General features: G+C 41.5%; 2 protein-coding genes across 7 annotated transcripts; one reads left to right on the top strand and one right to left on the bottom strand.

Moving 5' to 3' along the window:
* Positions 1-1,943: 1,943 nt before the first annotated feature.
* On the bottom strand, positions 1,944-5,227 carry rcvrn2 (recoverin 2). The gene is given in 5 exon segments (XM_056444406.1): positions 1,944-2,468; positions 2,926-2,961; positions 2,964-3,036; positions 4,589-5,095; positions 5,208-5,227. Coding segments are annotated over 4 exon segments (579 nt in total). The 5' UTR covers positions 4,970-5,095; positions 5,208-5,227; the 3' UTR covers positions 1,944-2,379.
* A 5,324-nt stretch (positions 5,228-10,551) lies between these two features.
* On the top strand, positions 10,552-21,735 carry si:dkey-17m8.1 (C-Jun-amino-terminal kinase-interacting protein 4). 6 transcript variants are annotated; one of them, XM_056444946.1, is made up of 29 exons: positions 10,555-10,622; positions 10,788-10,878; positions 11,711-12,101; positions 12,209-12,403; positions 12,503-12,623; positions 12,744-12,814; positions 13,239-13,303; positions 13,723-13,795; positions 13,896-14,065; positions 14,225-14,481; positions 14,793-14,850; positions 15,061-15,213; positions 15,340-15,382; positions 15,490-15,617; positions 15,772-15,825; positions 16,434-16,562; positions 16,713-16,809; positions 17,007-17,093; positions 17,198-17,245; positions 17,379-17,520; positions 17,643-17,685; positions 17,809-17,889; positions 18,008-18,075; positions 18,190-18,338; positions 19,041-19,212; positions 19,682-19,795; positions 19,873-19,971; positions 20,412-20,501; positions 20,663-21,735. In XM_056444946.1, the coding sequence occupies exons 3-29, from the start codon at positions 12,003-12,005 to the stop codon at positions 20,779-20,781; spliced, it is 2,925 nt and encodes a 974-aa protein (XP_056300921.1). In that variant the 5' UTR covers positions 10,555-10,622; positions 10,788-10,878; positions 11,711-12,002; the 3' UTR covers positions 20,782-21,735. The 6 variants fall into 6 exon arrangements, with proteins under 6 accessions (XP_056300920.1, XP_056300921.1, XP_056300919.1 ...); XM_056444944.1 differs by having other exon boundaries at positions 16,677-16,809; XM_056444945.1 differs by lacking the exon at positions 10,788-10,878 and having other exon boundaries at positions 10,552-10,622; positions 16,677-16,809.
* Positions 21,736-21,747: the final 12 nt, after the last annotated feature.

Below are 21,747 nucleotides of genomic sequence, written 5' to 3'. Positions count from 1 at the left end.
CGGGGAACCGGGGCTGGACGGGTCGGGTCACGGGGAACAGGGGCTGGACGGGACGGGTCACGGGGAACCGGGGCTGGACGGGACGGATCTCGGGGAACCGGGGCCGGACGGGACGGAACACCGGGGACTGGAGCTGGTGACGGAACACCGGGGGCTGGTGACGGAACACCGGGGACTGGTGACGGAACACCGGGGACTGGTGACGGAACACCGGGGACTGGTGACGGAACACCGGGGACTGGTGACGGAACACCGGGGACTGGAACTGGCGACGGAACACCGGGGACTGGAACTGGCGACGGAACACCGGGGGCTGGAACTGGCGACGGAACACCGGGGGCTGGAACTGGTGACGGAACACCGGGGGCTGGAACTGGTGACGGAACACCGGGGGCTGGAACTGGTGACGGAACACCGGGGACTGGAACTGGTGACGGAACACCGGGGACTGGAAGCGGAACACTGGGGACTGGAGCCGGAACACCGGGGACTGGTGACGGAACACCGGGGGCTGGAACTGGTGACGGAACACCGGGGACTGGAACTGGTGACGGAACACCGGGGATTGGAGCCGGATGCTTCCACGAAATGGTCCGATTGATTATGTCGGATAAACTCTGCTGTATCTCCTCCCAGGTCCTGGGTGCTGGCGTCGGTGGAACCGGAACTGCCGGGTGCTTCCACGAAATGGTCCGATTGATGATGTTGTAAAAACTCTCCTGCGCTGGGTCCATCTTCTTGGGTCTGGTCGTTCTGTCGTGATCGCGCAGAGGTTTGGACCCAAACGCAGCAGGCAGAGTTTCAAAATAAAAAGGTTTCCTTTAATTGTTCACTGAGCAGAACCACAGTCTGGCAACAGGAGAGAAACAAACAGGAACAGGGACAAGAACCGGACAGGAACAAAAACGACCAGACACCGAACAAGCAGAAGGACACAGGCTAAATACACTGGGGAAGCGAGACACAGGTGGAGACACAGGTGGAAACAATCAGGGCGTGGCTGGGAACAATCAGGAACGAAATAGACAAGCACAGGGAACGAAGCACAGGGAAACAGGAAACAAGACAGGGACTTCAAAACAAAACAGGAAACACTCCAAATCATAACAGCCTCATGCTAGGAAAGTAAATGTGTGTCTCTTTATGTAAAGGCATATACATGTTTAAATCGTTTTATTGTTTACTGATCATTTCACTGCTTAGACAGGGTCAATGTTTCTTCTCCTGTTGAAACAGATCAGCCCGTCCTTTAAAGTAAATATACAATACTTTGTCATTTAGTGGCGACATGCTTCCTTTTGCTTCTTCTCTTGCTTATGAACAATTTTTAGTGCAATGCATGTAAACCAGAGGCTACAAAAAACACAGTCTCTCTGCAGATGCACAGACGAACCCATACGATACATACACACAGTGTAGAAAGATTACAGAGATTTTGAAAAGTCTGCTCTCTGATGTTGAACAGAAGATTACGTGTAAACCAGTAATCCCGAGTTGGATGGAAAGAAGGAGGAATAGAGTGAGGAGAGATGGACAGCATGTGAAGGGATGGAGGGGTGGAGGAGGGAGCGGGTTGTGGGGGGTCGGACTGAAAGTTGGAAAGAAACACAGGCACACACACACACACACACACACACACACACACACATATCTGCACCATGAAAAATGTCAGGGAAAGAATTGTTTTTAGCTGGATATCACGTTTAAGTATTTACTGTGTTTAACGTAAAATTATACAGGCACATTTTCAAAATGAGTGTACCAAAATGTACTTTAAATGTTTGTTGGTTTTACATGTGGGATGCTCCTGGATTTACTGTCCGGGATGAACATGATTAAAAATATAAGACCTAAAGCGCCATTTTTGTCAACATTATATCATACATTATGTTTCCAGGTCATAGAAGAATAGAAGACAAATAAATTAATATTTTCAAAGCACAGATTTTTGAGAAAACCTTTAATGAGCTACGACTTCTTTTAAGACATTTCCAGTTCTGTAAAAATAAAAAGAATGAGCTAACAATCAGGTGTGATACTTAAATAGTTGTCATTACCATTCATTTATCTGCAGCCAAAATTAAATTTCAACCATTTAAAAGATTAACAATAGGACTATATTTATCGTGCACATTCTTTATATATATAATATAATATGTATTGCATCAATAATAACCATAATCTTATTTTGATCTGTACACACACTATAAACACTACGACATGATGTGCCTATATTTTAGTCTTTTAACTTGATATAAATGTATCATCCATATAACATGAACAACAATGGAGAAAAGAGTATTTACACAGAGGGGTTGAGAGGTAGTAGGGGGGGGGGGCATCTGGGGCCAAGTGAGAGTGGGCGAAGTAGGAATGACTTTATTGTTTAATTGGTTGGTAGTGGATAAGACGCATTGCATTATCATTTTCAATCACTCCTTGGATGAACTCTCCTTCGGCCAGTCGCTCTGTGAGGCGGGGAAATGAAGAGAAAACAGTAAACAAGATATACAGTAAGAAGTGTTGGGGTAAGGAGGAGGTTGAATAATGCGTCTTCATGTTATCTAAGACGTCGGTCTAATCACTTGTGTGCAGTAGCACGCAAAGCATGTAGAGTCACTTGAGGCTCCATGATACATGGCTGCTACATACATAATAACATATTAAAGCTTGCATGACACATGGGATGCTGTAACTGGGGTGTTGGGGGGGGGGGGGGGGAGATGTGCCTCAGGTGGATTTATTGCTCGTATTATTGTGAAGCCAAAAAGATGTAAAAAAGTAATCTTCACGACAGGATGTGAGAACAGCTGTTGACGAAAGGTAGAAAGAGCTTAGGCCGATTTCATCTCTCCCTGACATAAGTACATACGTACATATGATGGGGCACAATGTGTGGGCATGCGTGTGTTATATTCCCTTTACCGTTGTCTTTCTTTTCGAGAAACGACCACAGCTTGTTGCTCTTTTCTCGGGTGTGTTCTCATCCTCTGGTAGCTTGCACTGCTCCTCCTTGGGGATCAGCTTAAATATGGCCTGGGGGGGGGGGGGGGGGTAAGATCAGTGATAATGCTGCAACATTTCTCTCACACAAACAATGTATGGAATGTCAACAGCACAACAAAGCACATCAAATAAATGTATGCATGCCCAGAAGTGTGTATCCTGGGGGAGGAAGCTCAAGTTAATGTTTTGTGTTTTATAGAGCGCCTGATGCAAAACAACTTGACATTTAGAGAAAAGCTACAGGCCAACCCATTTTCTCATGGCTAGTCCCTGATTACTGTCATTAGTCTTTGTATACTCTGTAAAACGTGGCTGAATACAACCAAATCTAGTCGCCGACAATCAGCACCATACAGCCATTATGCATCATGCAAAAGAGAGCAATTAGAATCGTAAATAATGTAGGATATCTTGAGCACACCAATTCACTGTTCTTAAAATCACATACACTGAAACTTAGGGATATAGTAGAGTTCAAAACAGCACAAATTCTGTTCAAAGCTAAACATAATTCACTTCCTGGAAATATTCAAAAGATTTTTAGAGATAGAGAAGGAGAGTATGAACTAAGAGGGAGATGGAATTTCAAACAGCCGATTGTTCATTCAACTCTAAAAAACATGTGTACATCTGTCTGTGGGGTGAAACAGTGGAATAGTTTAACTGATGACATCAAGGAAAGTACGAATCTGGTGATATTCAAAAAAAAAAATTAAAGACATGACTCTGGACAAGTACAGACGTATCAGCATTGATGACGCTTCATAAGTGATGGATAATGGGGACAAGCTTTTTTGTTCTTGTTTTGTTGATTGTTTTATGTATATGTAGGTATGTGTGTGTATATATGTTTATATGGGTGTGTGAATTTGTATGCATGTGTATATGTTTATGTATATATATATATATAGGTATATGTAATGGTTCTTTAAAATAAGTATTTTCATGAAAGCATAGGTTAGGGCACTTATAAGCTTGATAGCATCAGCCTTGACCCTTTCGGTCGGCCACTTTCTTCTTTTGTTGAAATTTTGATTTTTGTATAGTATTGCTGATCGAAATAAACTAAACTAAACTAAACTAAACTAAATTTTACGTGGACCACAAAGGTTGTGGCCAAAGTTAAAGGAAGACCTGACAATACGATGCAGGCCAACCATAAGTCTCCAAAACTAGAAAGAAATTAAATTAACATTGAACATTATAAATTTAATTTAAAAAAACTGCAAGCAATGGCATTTATTTGCGTGATGTCAAGAATCCTCTTCTGTAGCTTTGACATCCTCGAATGAAACATTCCCCTGAGGACCACGAGAACAACTTAAATATGTAATTGTATTTGTTTATAGCTGCGATGAATATGAACATTATGGGAGAATGACATCGTCTTTCTGTCTTTGGCACTCCGAGTCAACATGGTTGATATTACTCTCCGGATGAATGCATCTGAAGAGGCAACATGTTTAGTGAAAGACACATCACACATTAGAAATAGTTAAAACCATGAAATGCTTTTTGTCAAACTATAATAAATAGAATAAAAGAGTCTAATTCTTCCATCTGACGCCGTGTCCCCCCTCACCTGGCAGATCTCCGTCACCTCCGTCTTGCTGATGTATCCGTTCTTGTCCACGTCAAACAGTGAGAAGGCCCACTCTAGTTTCCGTGACGTCGTCCCGGTGGAAGTCATGTGCAGTGCGATGATGTACTCCTTGAAGTCCAAAGTGCCGTCATCGTTGGTGTCGAAGGAGCGAAACACATGTCGTGCGTAGCTCTTGGCGTCGCTGTCAGGGAAGAAGCGGGTGTAGATCTGCTCAAACTCTCCCGGTGTGATGCGTCCCGTGGGGCACTGCTTCTGAAAGTTCTCGTACCACTGGGAGATCTCAGTTTGAGTGAATTTGGTGCTGAGCTTGAGGTCCTGCAGGATCTCCTTTGATATTGCGCTACTGGTAGTATTTCCCATGGTAGTTGCTTTCAGTGTCTTAGTAATCTGTCACCTCTGACAAACTCACCGGAAAATATTAATTCGTTGTCCTGTTCCACCTCAATTTTCCCTTCGTTTTAAATATTTCACACCTCCTGTCCAACTCTGCAAAAAAAAATAAGCACACGTAGGCTATGATACAGTGCACATATGAATCCTGAATGTTGATATAAATAAATCACATGGTGAGGATGACCAACTTGTAGAGAAAGCTCACCTGTGTGCTGTGTGGGCAGCTGATGGCTGGAGCGGTGAGGATGTGTCTCAACAGTGGACAGGGAGAGATAAGGAGGGGGGGCGGAAACACAATCCGAGGGTTAATTCTGTTAATGAGGGATTTAAGGGCGCTGAGCTTTCGACCAAAACGAACCCCCGTATCCTACTTTTCTCTATTGGTTCTGGAAGTCGAGAAATATCAGCAGCATATGACAGTGTAGAGTTCATCATTCTGATCATTTTAAAATAAATGATTATAGTAGACTTATGCCCCGTGGTGTTTTCGGTCTTACGAAAGCCTTAATTGATCAATCAGAAGAGGTTCAATGCATTTCACTGGATCCTTTCGGTTACAATAACTTCCTGAAATTGACATATGTTGCTGCTACAAATGTTTAATTTTTTTAATTACTAGTATGCACTGACCAACGCAGCAGACACGTTGTGGGAAACCACTGTTTACATGGCACAGGGAGGAGGAGGGGGGCGGGGGTGTTCAAAGCCACCTTTAAATTCTTCAGCAGTATGTCTGCTATTTCAGTGATGGCCTTTCAAGGGGTTTAGTTGACCACTGGGACATAATTCCAGACTACCATCTGTCCAGGCAGTTTAACCCCCCACTACTCCAATCCCACCTACGCCTTTCACGTCATCTTCCCTCCCGGCCTTCTCTGTGCGTGACCTCCTTCCCGTGCTACGTGAGCTATGGCGGCGTTTCACTGATTTGTCTGTCACTAGCTTGGGTTTGTTTTACTGAGCCCAATGTTTAAATCATTAGCCCGTCTTTCCTTGTGTTTTGTTGTTGGGCTGCCACGTTCTCATTATTTACAGCATCAGTGTCTGCTTTGAAAAGACTGAAAGTTGTATCTGGATTGTCTTGTTATTTCTGAATAATTTGGCGGTCTTTAAGTGTTACAAAGTTGCATAAACAGGACAGATGAAAGCATTTACTGACATTTTTATTCGCAACATTATTTACACTCTATTACACTATATGATGACGTTCATCCCTGTCTTATTTTTGCAGAAGGAATTTCTTTGCTCCATAAGAATGCTCAGTGAGTCCGTCTATTGGATTACCTGACCCGCCTCTCCCACCCAATCCAACATCAGCCAATTACCATCATCATCATCCTCTGAGTGCCATTGCCGATATAATTCCCCCCCCCCCCCATCCACAAATCACTAGCTGACACCAGACCTCAACCCTAGCCTTTATACTTGTGTTGAAGTATTCATATACTATTGATGTATAACCACAATATGTAGGATCTAAGTAATAATAATGATGTAAGTATAAGTATAATTGTTACTTATATGAATACTGATGCAGAAATGAGAAAATATAAATAGCAGATATTACAATGCTTTGAAACAATAATAATACTATGTACTTTGCAGGCAGTGAAGTGTTATACAGGTTAAAAATATTGCAGTAACAGGTGGAAGTTTATTTATAGTAGAAGTCAACACTTCTAGAAATAGCTTCAATTAGACCAGTGGCTCACTATACTGGCAGCATCCCAGTTGGCTGGACAGCATCAAAGCCAATAAACTGGCGATATCGAGCTCCACCTGTGTGACCGCATCGGCCTGAGAGCCAGCGCCACGTCAGCGCTGACATATATGTTGTACATCAGTGTCAGCAGGTCAGGAAAACTCATTTGGTGGTTGTTGCACCTGATAAAGGATTCACGCAGACACTGAATTAGATTGGAAATGTAATTTTTTTTTTTTTTTTTTTTGATTTTTAATTGTTGATGTCCCAAATAACCACCCAATGACCCCAAAACAACTTTTCAACACGCCGTCTATAACAGTAGAGGAAGCTCTATCATATTCATGCCCAATACTTCAACATAGGTTTTAGAAGCAAAGGTACCGGGGAAATAAATAACATGCAGCATGCTCCAAGTGACATGAGAAATTCTGAAGCTGAACAGGAAAAGAAAAAAAGAAAAATCCACTCTCAGCCCAAACAATGCTTTGTGGGACACGACTGAAGACTGAAAGAAAGAGGCAAAGAGGAAGGGAGTTGTTCCTAGATAAATATCTGGTAATGGGTTGTAATGATGCTTAATGACGGACAAGAGCTTCCTTCTGAACACAAGGGAAGAGAGGAACAAACAAATGGTGACAACAATCTTGACATTTGTGTCCACCATCTTGTGAGGCCTCATGTTGTGACGTGTGTGATAAGGGGAACAGCACTCGGGGCCCCTGCTCACATTTCTACACGTATTGTCCAGAAAGAAAGTCAGCAGCACTTTAAACATCTATGATTTTAAGGGACCTTTACTTAACACTGACATTTGAGGTCCTGATTCAACACTGAGGTAAGCAATGCTTGGTTTTTTATATAAATAGCCAAATATCTGCTTTAAGCCAGGGTCCAACTCTTTTATATTCTATTCTACCCAAAAAGTAAATATAGGAGACTCCATTTAGTATTTACAAATGTCATGGGCTTGAGCAATTCTGTCAGCATCACATAATTTTCCATTCCAGACCTGCCATTGTCCATTGGGTTGAAGAGAGTCAGGCTTATATTCAGGCGTATTGCAGTTGGCTGAAACGAGGGCATTATAGTTATCATGCAGGGAACATCTTTATTGAGTTTCATTTGTATGTATGTGAACTTTAACTCAGTTGCTTTGTATCTTAATTCAGTTAAGCAAAAAACAATTGTTGTCATATTGCTTATGATCAAATATTATTATTATTATTCTATATTTTCAAAACCCAGCCAACCAGTGAATCAGTCTTTACACACTCAACATTGTTCACACCCACAGATCTTTATTTCAAGTTATTTGGAGCTCCCGAAGTTTCCAAAATAATAAATGTATGAGGCAATCTTTTGGTAACCGTGTAAATAATATTAAATACATTGATATTGTTTGAGTATTTCCCTCGGTGTCAACATCAAATAGCTTCAATGAAGAGTTGGAACAAGGGATGAAATCATTTTTACAATCTTTCATCAGGCAAAATGAAATGTGATGTCACGTGTATTTTAATCAGGACTATGGGTCGTGTTGTAGGTGTAAGAAAGAAGAAGAACAAGAAGAACAAGAAGAAGAACAAGAAGAAGAAGAAGAAGAAGAAGCTGCAAGAAAAACCCTTTTGACCATCTGACAAAGAAATAAAAAGGAACCATGACAACCAAGATGAATACGCTCGATCCTTCGGCTCTATCAGATGTCACTTCCACCGTCACCTACGATCCTAAATCTGAAACGGTGACCTTACCAGGTGGGGTCGTCTCGGTGGCGGGCATCACCTTGGTGACCGGGGGTGTTGAGCTGTCTTGTGGATCCTGCATGCTGGCCTTTGGTTTTTGGGGAACTCTCATCGGCCTCAGTTGTGTGGCTGTGGGTCTGTGGGACCAACTGAACCGGTCTAAAGGAAGGACCTCTCACTTACTGGGGCTGGGATTCGTGATTCTGACCATCAGTTTTGTGGTGGTGGGAAGTGTGGTGGCATTTTACCTCAAGACGAAGAAGAAGAGAGAGACGTCCAGAGAACAGAGAGAGGACGGAAAACAAGTTCTGGTAGAGAGTGGCAGGGTGATTAAAAAAGTCACAGTATAAAGAAGAACTTTTGACAGAGGATAAGAGACACGTGTGAAACGTCTCCATCAATTAAAATAGACTGTCTCTAACCAACAAAGTCATCATATTAGGCAGGAAAATATATATCTTTTTTTGTTAATTGGATTATCAAGATTTTACAAAAAAATTGACCAATTTAAATGTTTTTTTGTGTATAATTAGTTGCATTGCTATAGATTGAACTACGCAGCAGTATGTAACGCAATTAGAGAGGCGTCATATTGAAGAGCTTTTGATTAATTTTTACTTTATTTACTTATTTCACATTTACCGAAGTGAAATAATGAATACAGGACGACTGCTTGTAGTGATTTAGATATTCAGTTATTGTTGTACCCTTCCACCACTGTCTAACACAGTCCATAATCATGATGCATTACGGTATTTGCTTTTGTTCTCACTATATATTGTAAAGACAGACCATGTCGTGTATAAATGGACTACATGTACAATGTGTTTGTATGTGTGGAAATAATATGAAATATAAAAATTATTCTACAACTGTATTATATAATTAATTATATTACACATATATTCTCGCACTGTACTATGGAATCTTTTGACCTACTATATGTGTGATGGAGGAGCAGTGATACGACAGTTCAGGAGTGCTGAGTTAACCTGGGTGAAATTAAAAAGATAACAAGGCTTGCTTTTATTAAGAAAGCAGTAAGAAATCCTGCTAATCGATGGATCCAAACCAGCAGTTGAACTTCTGTTGGCGCTACTCGTTATACAGCTCTGCTCATAAATCTGACATTGTTTGAATTACATTTTTCATTTGCTTTCTTAATGTTGTTATAATTTGTAAAAGTCACAAGACTGTAAATAAGAAGGCTAACGTATTTGGGAGCGAACTGGCCCTTTAATAAAACTAACTGATGAATGTGTAAGATGTACTGTGTCATTATGCTCTGTAATGAATGCAATGCAGAGGGATATATTAAGAAGTGAGGATCAGAGAAGCAGGCCAGTATCTTAAAGGACCACTGCGTGCATGTCAACCATGGATGTATTAAGAGAACATAACAGAAGAAAAAAACATCACCAAAAAACTAAAAACATGAAGAAAGAAGGAGAGGAGCAAGAAGTGTGAAACGTGTTACCTCCATCTGCTGGAGTTACACCGAACTGTAGTGCACTTCATGACATGATTTACAGTAGGCCGACATGTTGGTGTCTCCAGTCAGTCACTGGAGGAAACACTGCACCTCTGTCCACGCGGTTTGCATAGTGAAAAATGGCACAGGACATTGTAGGCCTATGTGTAATAATGACATGGGTTTAAGAGGATGTTGCTATTAAACGAGATGCATTTCCTCTTTGCCTTATTTACATTACACCTGAATCCCTGTCAAGAAGCATGGTTTCACAATGTTGACTTTTTGATACAACTCTTATCACTTGGAGCACCACGGGGTCCTAGTAGACGAGCTACTTCTCGGGTATGATCACTCGACAGGTATACGACTGGGGTTGGGTTGCTCCGGTCACCTGACAGGCTGCTGCAACCTCCGTGGTCACGTGTCATCGTTCAAGTTTCAGGAAACTTTTTTTTTCCTCCTTCTGAAAACAAACTGCCCACGTCCCGCCTCTTCGTCCCGCCTATTGGTTGCACGGACGCTTGCGGCGTTCTGATTGGCCGGTTCCAGGGACCCGTCGCTGCACGTCAGACTCAAACTACAACCTCTTTTTAAACTGGTTTATGTGTGATTGATATTGTGGCCGAAGGAAAAAAACAGCTGGAATTTCAGTATTTTCGGGTCTGTGAAATGAAAGTCACAGAGGACTCAGTCGTAAAGGTGAGTGTGTGAAGTTAGCGCGCGACGACTGGGCTGGTTCTTTGGTCAAGTAACTTTGTATGTCAAAGAGCTGCCAAGGTGTCCACTGTCAGTCACGTTACTTATTTATACAGTATGCTATGTCACTTCATGCGTTTCATTTTCAAAGGTCTGTGTTTTTCTCAGCTCACCGTGGAGGCTCGTTGTTTTCGTTTCGATCAGCTGGTCGCAGGTCGAGGCTGTTTGAGGTTTACATGCAAACGTCCACTGAGCTTTGGTGGGAATATAATGTGATTCTCTCCTGTGCGGGACATGAACTCCTTCTGAGAGATGCGAAGATAATCATAAGACAAGTGCCTTGTGTCTTTATTCCTTCACTAGATGAAACACCAAAGGGTCTTTAGAGTTTATGAGCGGGACTCTAAAAACAAATGATATTTTAAGAAGCATAAATGAGCTGCATACGAGTTGCCAGCTCCTGCAAGCGGTCAGGAAATAGTAATAATAGTAAAACTATATCCATCACAATGTCTTGAAGCTGAGGGTCAGAATTGTTCACGTTTTTGACATTGAAAAAACAACTAATTGATACAATAGCTGACCCAAATATACACATACAATACAATATAAAACAGTTAAACTTATATCCAGTTTACAATTACACAAGACAAAATAAAGTAGGAATTCTTCCCAACTGAGAAGCTGAAACTAGGCAAAGTTTATTTTTGCTTGAAATTAGATTTCCATGTATTCAACCCATATACATACACTTACTTGTGGCCTTTGAACATAGTGACTTTAACGAGAAATCCATGAGGTCATGGAAGTCTGTGCTCTCCTGCTCACGAACACGTGACTGATCCTAAATGGATATCTGTTTAGTGTAAAACCAACCATTTAAATTCAAATGTCATCCTTAATGAGCAGATAATGATAAACAAACTACATTAGTCACATTAGTGTGTGTGTGTGTGTGTGGGGGGGGGGGGGGCATGCCTACACTTGCATAATACCCACATCAGGTGACTGACCTCTTGAAATCAAACTGTGCTGCTGTGTAGAATAGATTAATAATCATTATATTGATATTCTCTTCTTTTCTTTCCCAGGACTCTGAAACGCCCCCTGACGTCAGATAAACATTACACTAGAGTGAAGACTAGTTTAATTCAGTGTAAGATCATGCTGCCCTTGTCAATGATACATGAAGCATAACGTTGTGGAGGATGGGTGGTGCTGGTGTTAGCAGACATGTTAGAAAGCCAGATAAAGTAGTTGTAGTATGTGGTGAGGAAGTCAGAAGAGCAACAGAATCAGCTTAAAGAGTTGTACAATCATTCACCTCCTGGGTAGAGTTGAGAACACTTATCAGTTAATAGGGGAAATAAAGATAATCGGCTGATGGAGTACAGTGAGAGAGTGCTTTGTGGGATAGGGGAGGTGGAGCTGGACCCCAATGTCGTGAGTGAAGAGGCAGGAAAACTGTATTCAGAGCTCCAGGTAAGTCGGCTCCTTTCCCGTTACATGTCCCTTCTATACTATTGTTGTTTATAAGAACACGCCATGTTTTTCTGAATGGTTTCCACTCGGCTGCTTTGCCCCATCAGACAGTTATTGAGAACCATGGTGAAGGTGTGGTGGAGTCGCTGGTACCCATCTTCGTGTGGGTCCTGGAGGCGCTGGCCAGCTGCAAAGCCCAGCTGAGGGACCGGGAGGAGGAGGCGGAGAGAGAGAAAGTTGAGTGGGAAAAGCTGCTGGAGAGATACCAAGCAGAGAAAGCCCTCCGGAAAGAAAGTCAAGAGGTGAGGAGTGATGAGCGTGTGATGCAAGGTTTTAGGTCAAGTGGTGAGAGTCGGCGGTTGCCTGTACTCAAAGCTGGTCAAGCATTATGTTTTCTTCAGAGGTATCTGGAGCTGGATGACCAGATTGAACAAGAAAGGAGAGCCATGAGGGGGAGGGAAACGGAGAGAGAGCGGCGAGGTAGAGAGCTGGAGAAGAAGGCGAGGGAGCAGGCTGATCACTGTGAGTATTTGAATATTGACGGAGTGATCTTTCTTGTGCATCTTATGACTAGATGCATTTTAAATCTGGCTGATGAAGAGCTGCAGCCTCCACTACGTTTTTATCATGTTCTTCTTGCAGTGATGGCCTTGGAGGACCAGAAGGCAAACCTGAGTAGAGAGCTGAGCACACTGAGGCAAACGCACAGCAAGGTCAGACACGGCTGTTTAGTCTCTTGCATCATCACCACGCAGCGACTTCTTAACCCTCCTGTTACCTTCACATTGACGAACATATTTTACCCTCGGGGTCAATTTGACCCCAGCAATTAAAACCTCCAGAAAATTATTAGAATTAATATTGTTTCCCAAGTTTAAGTGTGAGGTACTTTATATTTGTTTGTTGACTACCTAAATAGCCCTTTAAATATATAAAAAAGTTGATATTTCTTATATGTTTGACACAGTGAAAAACAGCCTGGGGTCAAATTGACCCCAAAGAACACCGACGTTAAACATTGAATGGGGTCAAATTGACCCTAAAGGTAACAGGAGGGTTAAACACCATTTCTAAATATTGATCAGACTTTTGTTCATTACTGTATTTCTTACATATCACTGATGTTTTCTCCTTTAGCTGGTTTACACGTATCGGGAAGTTTTGGAAAAGAGAAAAGATTCTGACAGAGATTCTCCTTTAAGGTTGTAATGACGCATCACACCTCTATCTAAAGTCATTGTTTATACTGTCGAGCGTGTTTCACAAAGAAGGCTCTGAGATGGCAGTTTGACATTTAGTCACACCTGTGAACACACTCGTACATTGTCCATGTTGTATTTGTATTAAATGAGACTTATGTGCAAATTGTTAGCAAGAAAGTTATAATTTCATCTTTGAGCATTAAGTCTTAAAAAAAAAATTTAGTGGGAATTTTCTAACTGATATTCCAGTTGTTGCTGGGTATGAATCAAAGACAATGGGCTATAATTTAATAATGGCAACAGTTCTGCATGAAAATGTATTGTAATGTTTCTGCAAAATGTAAGAAATTAGCATAAATTGATGAAGTTAATTCAGTTTACTTTTCTTCTCTTTGTCACAATGCATGTTTTGCGTTTAGGAATCAGGTCGGTCTCAAGAATAATTACTTTCCATCCAACCAAGTCTTGTCAGGATTCAGTATGAATGACAAGGTAAACATATTCTGATGCTACACATAAAACTATATTTTGAGTTTATTTTCATACAACATTTTGGCAGAGAAATATATTTAGTTTCTTCCTTTTGTTGCAGATGATGCGAAGACCACATTCACAGTCTGGTCCCCCCAGTTTGGAAGATCTAGGGGTCAAGACAGAAAAGGGAATTGTCATCGCCGTGAAGCCCGCCGCAGATAGATTCATCAATAACATCATAAGCTCCACTCCTGAGCTGAAGCAATTTCATAGCGGTGGAATTGTAAGGTAATAACATGAAACCATAAACCTGTGGATTGCAGAAGTCAGTGAAACGAATGTGTAACCATTAACTAAACCCTAGATCTCTAGAGCTCATGCTCACTCAGAGCGAAGAGACACGCAGTTTCTCCACATTTGATCCTCTGTCACTTGTATCTTCATCAGCACCACAAATCCAGCGGGAGATGAGTCTGAGATCACCGTGGAGGACGAGATGAGGGAGGTGGAGGAGAGGGAGTGCAAAGTCGAAGAGGTGCAAGGTGGAGGGAGGCAGGAAAAGTTTCTGGTTAAGGAGGAGGTGGAGGTGGAGGAAGATGATCTTATGGAGTACAAGTTGCGCAACAATGACTCCGTGTTCTCCGAGCTGTCCGACCTGAGTCTGGATTACGTGGAGAGTGTGGACCGAGGGGCCAGTGTGAGAGGTAATGTCACAAACATGCTTCATGTGCTTCTGACTCATCCACAGTTATCATTGTGATGATCTATACAACAGAGTTAGTGATCACAGATGTGAGTAGTGACTGAAACTATGTAAACCCGACGAACAAGAACTACAAATGTAGTTCAGTGAAAAGGTTCTCTTGCCTTACGTTTCATAAAGCATTACTTACTTTTTAAACTATTTCACATTCATTTTATTTAGTTTTTTCTTCTTGGATGTGAATGAAGAGTAGATATGAAAACCAATCAATATGTCTCTGTGTGTGTTCAAGCATTATGTGTTTCTGTGTAGGCGGTGCAGACCAGTTTGAGGAGATACTTTCTCAGTATGAGGAACTAAAAGTCACCCAGTAAGTCCTATATTTAATTTCTCTGATCGTGTTGTGACTGATCCAATGTTCATAGCACTCTGCCAACACCTGGGTTTCTTTATTCAGTACAAACGCATTAATAATAGCAGAAAATGTCATCGTCACTGATGTCAGACCTGTTTTCTCTTTTTACTACTTGTCTTCATTATCTTAAATGGCTAATCTTTCGATGTGTTCTGATTCCATCAGGGAGTCAGTGGACGCTGCCCGTAAGGCGTTGATATCCCGGGTCGTAGAGCTCACCGATGACCGCTCTGCTCTTCAACTGGAGGGGACCGCTCTTCAAGGGACCGTCTCACGATTAGAGGGGAGGATGAAGGAGAAGGAGGAGGAAATTAAGAGGTGGAAAAAACTGTTATTCATTCTTGAAAAAAGTATTGCTTTTTAAAAAAAATCATAATGCCGATATTATCATATTTTATAACACTATTTACTGACGTTACAATAACTGTGCTTTGTGTCCATTAGACTTCGTAAAGAACTGGAAGCCTGCCAGTCTGAGGATCCTGATGCGAGTCATTTTCAAATCTACTCAGCAATTACATCATCGCTGCAAAGTGAGCATATGATGAAACTGATGGAGACAATCCATTAAATAGCATAAATCTTTCCTTTCAGGCCTCTCTACCCACGTGCATGCGCAACTTCTCTCGCTCTGAAATGGCCCGTGTGGTCATGGAGAAGAACCAATACAAGCAGCGTCTGCTTGAGCTGCAGGAAGCTGTGCGACGCAGCCAGACACTCCGGTAACTGCTACTGAATCCACAGAGTTGTTCATGTGTTTTTGTTGCGTTGATGTCAGCTTCAATAGAACAATTAGTTTAAAACAAGAACAACTGTGTTCCCGGTTCTTAATCTCCAACCTGATTTTGCGTTTTTCTGTGTCTCTTTCTTTTTCAGAGCAACACAGGATGAGAGGTCAACAGAAGACAAAAGGTCAAGTGTTTGGCGAAAGTAAGTGTTTTGATATCGCACTGAATATCAATCCTCTCAATTTTCAATGAAGTTCTTATCCTCGTAACACACTTAAAGTTGCTGGAGAACTGCAGAGGAACATGCCTGTGCTACTGTGCGTCAGTAACACAGGTATAAATAATACAACTAATAACAAAGGACACAATAAACTGTATTATACATTTTTTAACATTTGGGTAATGCCAAGATGGGAATTTTTGCCAGATTGCCCTATGTTGATAAAGCAACCTGTTGTCAATAAACACAGTAAAATACGAATATCAAACAGTGGGAATGTAGCTCGGGGTTCATTTGGTTCTCAGACGTTGGCGTTTCGGAGTTACACAAAAACTCCTTAAAATTGTTAAAAGAAATAATCCTGAGCATAGTGAGGGTTTGAATATGTAAACGATGTCAGCTGAGCAACACGTGCCTGAGAGGGAATAATATTTGATGTTTTTGTATTCATACTCAATCTGTCTGTGGAGGCACACATAGGGCAGCTGAAATAAGCAAGTGTGCTCTATCTTTGCACGTTTGCTAACTGCTGTCGTCAGACAGTTCATTGTCTTTATGAAATATTGCAAATTGTTCTTCTTTTTCTTCAGGTTCAACCGCTTGTTTGGCCTGTCCAAGGTGTCTCTAATCCCACCCTCTGCTTCTGCATTCGCCATGCCAACTTCCCCACCACTCACTCGCTCTCCACAACGACCGGCTACCAGTCACCCTCATGCCGAGTAAGCTCATGTTTCTGGTCATACGCGGTGACATTCACTTCATTATTTGCAACACACTGTGATTGTTATGAACGTCTCAGTCAAGCTGATTAACAGCAGAAGCATTCTCTCTAGATCTGCTTCTCCCGCTGCTCTCTCTCCTCATGTCAGGAGGCGAGAACTCTACAGAGAAATTCGCTCGCACATCTGGGCATCGCTTGGAAAACGGCAGATCCACGGCTGGAGCACACCGCTGGCACACACACAGGTAGAAACACACACATGGGTCCATGGAGATGCAGCAGTGTGAGAGGCTGTGTAAAAGCGAAGATGGTTTTAAAATGGGCTACCATAGAGCATTTATTTGAACTCAACCCATGAGTACAGAATACAGAGCGTTTAACATACCTCGATATCTACATTTACACAATCCTAACGCAATCACGGTGATGCACTGTGATGTAGGAATCCCATGAACCTGTGCCAGAGCCGAAGGATGTGCCTATTCTACTGCAGCTCAGACTGCTGGATCAAAGGGACTCCACAGCCAAGGTAGAGATTATTACTGCTAATCTCTCTAAATCAAGAACCCAGGAGCCTTTTCATTAAACCTCTGGTGCATTGAAACGAGGGCCCTCACTTATTTTTCTCTTCAGCTGAACTGTGCGGTTGCAGTCACACCTGAGATCTCAGGAGAGGCCACAGTAAGTCTGTCATTATCCTGGTTGAATAACAACTGCAGTCCAACTCTAATCACCATGTACCAAGCCATAACTAACACTGCCCATAGACACAACACTCATCTTTACAAACTCCATATCTGTCTGTCTCTGCCAGTGTTCTGTGTGGGTCGTTTCGGGCCCTGCCTCCCGCAGTGAGATCACTGTGATCGATCCGGCGCGGTCCAACACAGTACTGGATCAGTTCTGCCTCCCTCCCACAGCTCCTGCTCTCTGCATCTGCGCTGTTCCTCCTATAGGTCAGTGCCAGTACAATGGGTTGCAGCAGACCACTTATCTAATGTATTCTGTACTTGTAATATCCTCCTGTACCAAACTGATAACTGCTCACTTCCTGCCCTTTCTGGTCTTGTTATGTCAGGTGACACTGCAGGAACAGTGTGGATCGGAACTCAGGAAGGAAGGTAGTGGGCGCTGGATAAACATGCTCTCTTCAATGAAGACAACTCTCTCAGCAACAAGGGTGCTGGCAAAGCACTCTAATCTCTTTGTTCCCCCCCCCCCCCCCCCATGTCCCTTTCTCACAGTATAATGATACACTCGGCCTCTGCTGGCAGGAGGCGCTGTCTGCAGTCGGTTTATCTCTCAGAAGGTGTTCATTCGCTCCAGTGAGTTTTTGTTAAACCCATTTGTGGTCATATTGAAGTATTAGTTGAATGTTAGTTTGAGTTATGTTCGTGTCTTCGTTAAGAATCTTTTGAAAAGCTGCTTTTTGTTGACTGACAGGTATTCCCAGGATCAAGTCATCGCTGGTTTAGCTGATGGGACTTTAGCATTTTTCTCACACAGTTCAGGTAATTTTTCCCCTTCATGTTAAAGTCTCGATGGATCAATCTCTTCCTTTCCCATTTAAGACCAAAATTGATGCTCAGTGACGTGAATAATGAATCGACGAGTGCTGTTGACAGGCGGCTGGAATCTACAGTCGCACTCGGTGATGCCTCTTGGATTGAACCCTTTGCAGCCAATCCGCTGCTGCCTCGCTAAAGGTGGCCGCTTGTGGGTGGGATATTGGAACAAAGTCCATGTGGTGGATGTTGTCAGCCAGAAGCTCGAGGTAAGAACCAGCGGTGGTACCTATCATGCTCTGGACGGTCACGTTAACTCAACTTCCTTGACTGCCAACATTACTGCAGCAACACGTTCCTGTAGGTACACGCTGCACAACATCTGGAGAATACGTCCCCTTCTTACTTATGGTATTACTTATGGTATTACTCATGGTATTACTCATGGTATTACTCATGGTATTACTTATGGTATTACTCATGGTATTACTCATGGTATTACTTATGGTATTACTCATGGTATTACTTATAGTATTACTCATGGTATTACTCATGGTATTACTTCTGGTATTACTCATGGTATGACTTATGGTATTACTCATGGTATTACTCATGGTATTACTTATGGTATTACTCATGGTATTACTCATGGTATTACTTATGGTATTACTTATGGTATTACTCATGGTATTACTTATAGTATTACTCATGGTATGACTCATGGTATTACTCATGGTATTACTTATGGTATTACTTATGGTATTACTCATGGTATTACTTATGCCATAAGTAATACCATGAGTAATACCATAAGTCTTATGGTATTACTCATGGTATTACTTATGGTATTACTTATAGTATTACTCATGGTATTACTCATGGTATTACTTATGGTATTACTTATGGTATTACTCATGGTATTACTCATGGTATTACTCATGGTATATATATATATATATTTTCCATTACAGCAAACCTTCTCAGTCTCTGAACGCAGTGAGCAGCAGGTTCGTTTCCTCTGTGCTGGGGGAAGTGGTGTTTGGACTTCCTGCCGACTTGACCCGATGCTCCGACTGTTTGACTGGTCCACAGGACGGCCGCTACAGGAAGTCGATTTCACTGTTTTGGTCACTAAAACATTAGGTGCTTGTTTTTCTTGCAAATTAATATATTTACTGTTGGACATGTGCAATGTGCTTATCTATTGGCTCTGGAATCTACTGTAATATACGGCATAGTGTAACACTTTTGTTTTCCTCTTCTTCATGTTCATTCTGAGGAATTACATTTTAACCTGTGGTATTTGTTTTCATATGTTATGCAGTTATATTTACGCAATCTTTGTAGCTTTAACTTTATTTGCCAATTCCTCTTAAGGTGTTGCAGCAATTCATAATAAAACTGAATCCCTGCTAAAGTGTTTATTAAAAGGAGTTATTGTTTCAACCAGGAGGATAATATGGCTAAAAAGGCTAAAACCACTGGATTGATTAAATGATTATGCCTTATCTGAATAAAAAATAACAAAATCAACACATTTAGTTTTGCAAGGTAACTTTGAGCTTAACGTCGTTCCTGCAGCTCAGTAACATGCCTCTGTCTCCCGCTGTAGGCCAGGCCTTCCTCACACTCTCACCTCTCCAGATCTCGTCTCTCGCCGTCATCTCTGGCCGTCTGTGGGTGGGCACAGGAGGGGGGGCCATTTTCTCCATCCCATTATCCATAAGTGAGTTTAATTTAGATTGCTTGCACTTGAATCGTTGAGCTCCATCTAACATGACCGATACCGATTACTGTCTACAGCATCAGAGGCTGTTTCCATCCCATATTGCTCCATTTCATCCGCCCAGCTGTGTTACCATGGACACAGACACGCTGTCAGGTTCATCATCGCTGCACCTGGTAAAGATCTGATTGCTTTGAACCAAACACGCTAAACATTTATTTATATATATATATATACATACATTTATATATATATATTATTAACTAATTAATGGTATTACACTTACAAATAAATAAAAGTGATAAAGTATATTTACAAAAATGGCTTCTGTTCTCACATGTTTTACCCTGGCCCTGCATTTCAAGGATCTTTGATATGTGGACAAAATACACACCAGCAAAGTCAACATTTGCAAAAATGAATCTCAAACTTACCTGGTCGTATAATATATATATACTGAAAATGTATACTGAAAATTATTTTTTATTATGGTTTGTTGGCAGAACTGAAAAATGTAATGCTATATATACATATATATGTATGTATATAAAGTTGTTAATTCAGGGAGCTTTTTCAGAGTGTGCTTCTATACAGTATCTGTCTATTTGCCCAACAGGTTGTTTGATTGTCTCCCCTGGCAGCAGCAACGTTACTACCTCTCAGGTTATCCTCAGTGGAGGAGAGGGCTACATCAATTTAAGAATTGGTGAGTTGAAGAAACTTATCATTGTTGTTTTAAATTGTTTAAAAACAGTCTGATGCATCAGATCAGCGTTTCCCGCTGTATGTTTGCATTTACCGGTTGTTTTGTCAGTATATAAACTCACTGTAGTTCTTCTAGTACCAAACAGCTGTACGTTTTTTCAGGAGACGATGCAAATGAGGGATCTGTTGAGCTGTCCCAAACGACACCTCAGCGGTCTGAACGCAGTCACATGATCATCTGGCAGAATCCCACCCCCTCTGTGCCGAGCCCTGCCCTCTGACATCGATCATCTCCTCGTTGTGTCCTTTTTGAAATGAGATAAAGACGCAGCAGTCACGTACTGCACACCAGCAACACTAGAGACAACTTTGGAATTGGTGCTTTCAAGGAACTGAAAGAACCGGCGTCTCAATTGTGGCAGCAGTAAAAGTGCGTGTGTGTGTGTGTGTGCGTGTGTATGTATAAATCAGGTTTCATTCTTGTTTACCTCATTCATTTTGAACATCTTTTGACTGAAGTTTTCTGATGGATGTTGATGCCTTACTGTTTGCCTTCATCTAACTTTATATAATTTCTGGTCAGTAATTCAGCTGCTTGATTGTTAATAGTTCTTTATTTTAACCTTTGCACTAACAAAGTATTCAGTTTCCCTGACATACAGCTTATCATTCCTCCCAGGGGGCACCAGGTGTTTCTGTCCAATATCTTTTGATTATAATGTTTGATTTAATGTGGCTGCTCTTGAAACTATTGTGTACATATTTTGTTGTTAACTGTCAACTGGAACCCGGTATTGATCTTCTCTCAGTTTACTGTACAGCACAGACGATTAGACACTCCCTATCTCCTGTTGGGGGATAATTTATATTGATTGTGATGTTGTTTTTTGATCTCTTTTCAAATTCTTCCCCTTCACATTGCATATGGTGTAACTACAAACAGCACATTTTGAATGTGCCCATATGAGAAATATGTGATATCCCATCTTCTAAATGAACAACTTTTGTGCTCATCGTCAGACATTATTTATTTTCTCTATCAATTATCTGTTTAATGTATTTGGATGTCTTCATTTGTTTTATGTTTTAATTTGATTTCACTTTTGTAAAATAAGGGAGTTTGTGCACTCATTATACTTTTTGGAAAGTAAGTTAAGACTTGAGTATTTGTTGACGCTCAACTCGTGCAAAAAGTATTATTGTAATGTTTTAAATGGTTAATGGAGTAACTTTCATCACGAGGAACT

Source organism: Pseudoliparis swirei, chromosome 22, assembly GCF_029220125.1.
Source record: "Pseudoliparis swirei isolate HS2019 ecotype Mariana Trench chromosome 22, NWPU_hadal_v1, whole genome shotgun sequence".
NCBI lineage: Eukaryota > Metazoa > Chordata > Actinopteri > Perciformes > Liparidae > Pseudoliparis > Pseudoliparis swirei.
Note: the sequence above shows the minus strand (reverse complement) of the source record. Positions and strands in the feature narration are given on the sequence as shown.

Coding starts and splice junctions, on each gene's coding strand:
- si:dkey-17m8.1 (XM_056444945.1), top strand. CDS start 12,003: ATGGAGTACAGTGAGAGAGTGCTTTGTGGGATAGGGGAGGTGGAGCTG. Junction 17,686..17,808: donor ATCGGAACTCAGGAAGGAAG/GTAGTGGGCGCT, acceptor CCTTTCTCACAG/TATAATGATACACTCGGCCT. Junction 18,076..18,189: donor ATTTTTCTCACACAGTTCAG/GTAATTTTTCCC, acceptor TGCTGTTGACAG/GCGGCTGGAATCTACAGTCG.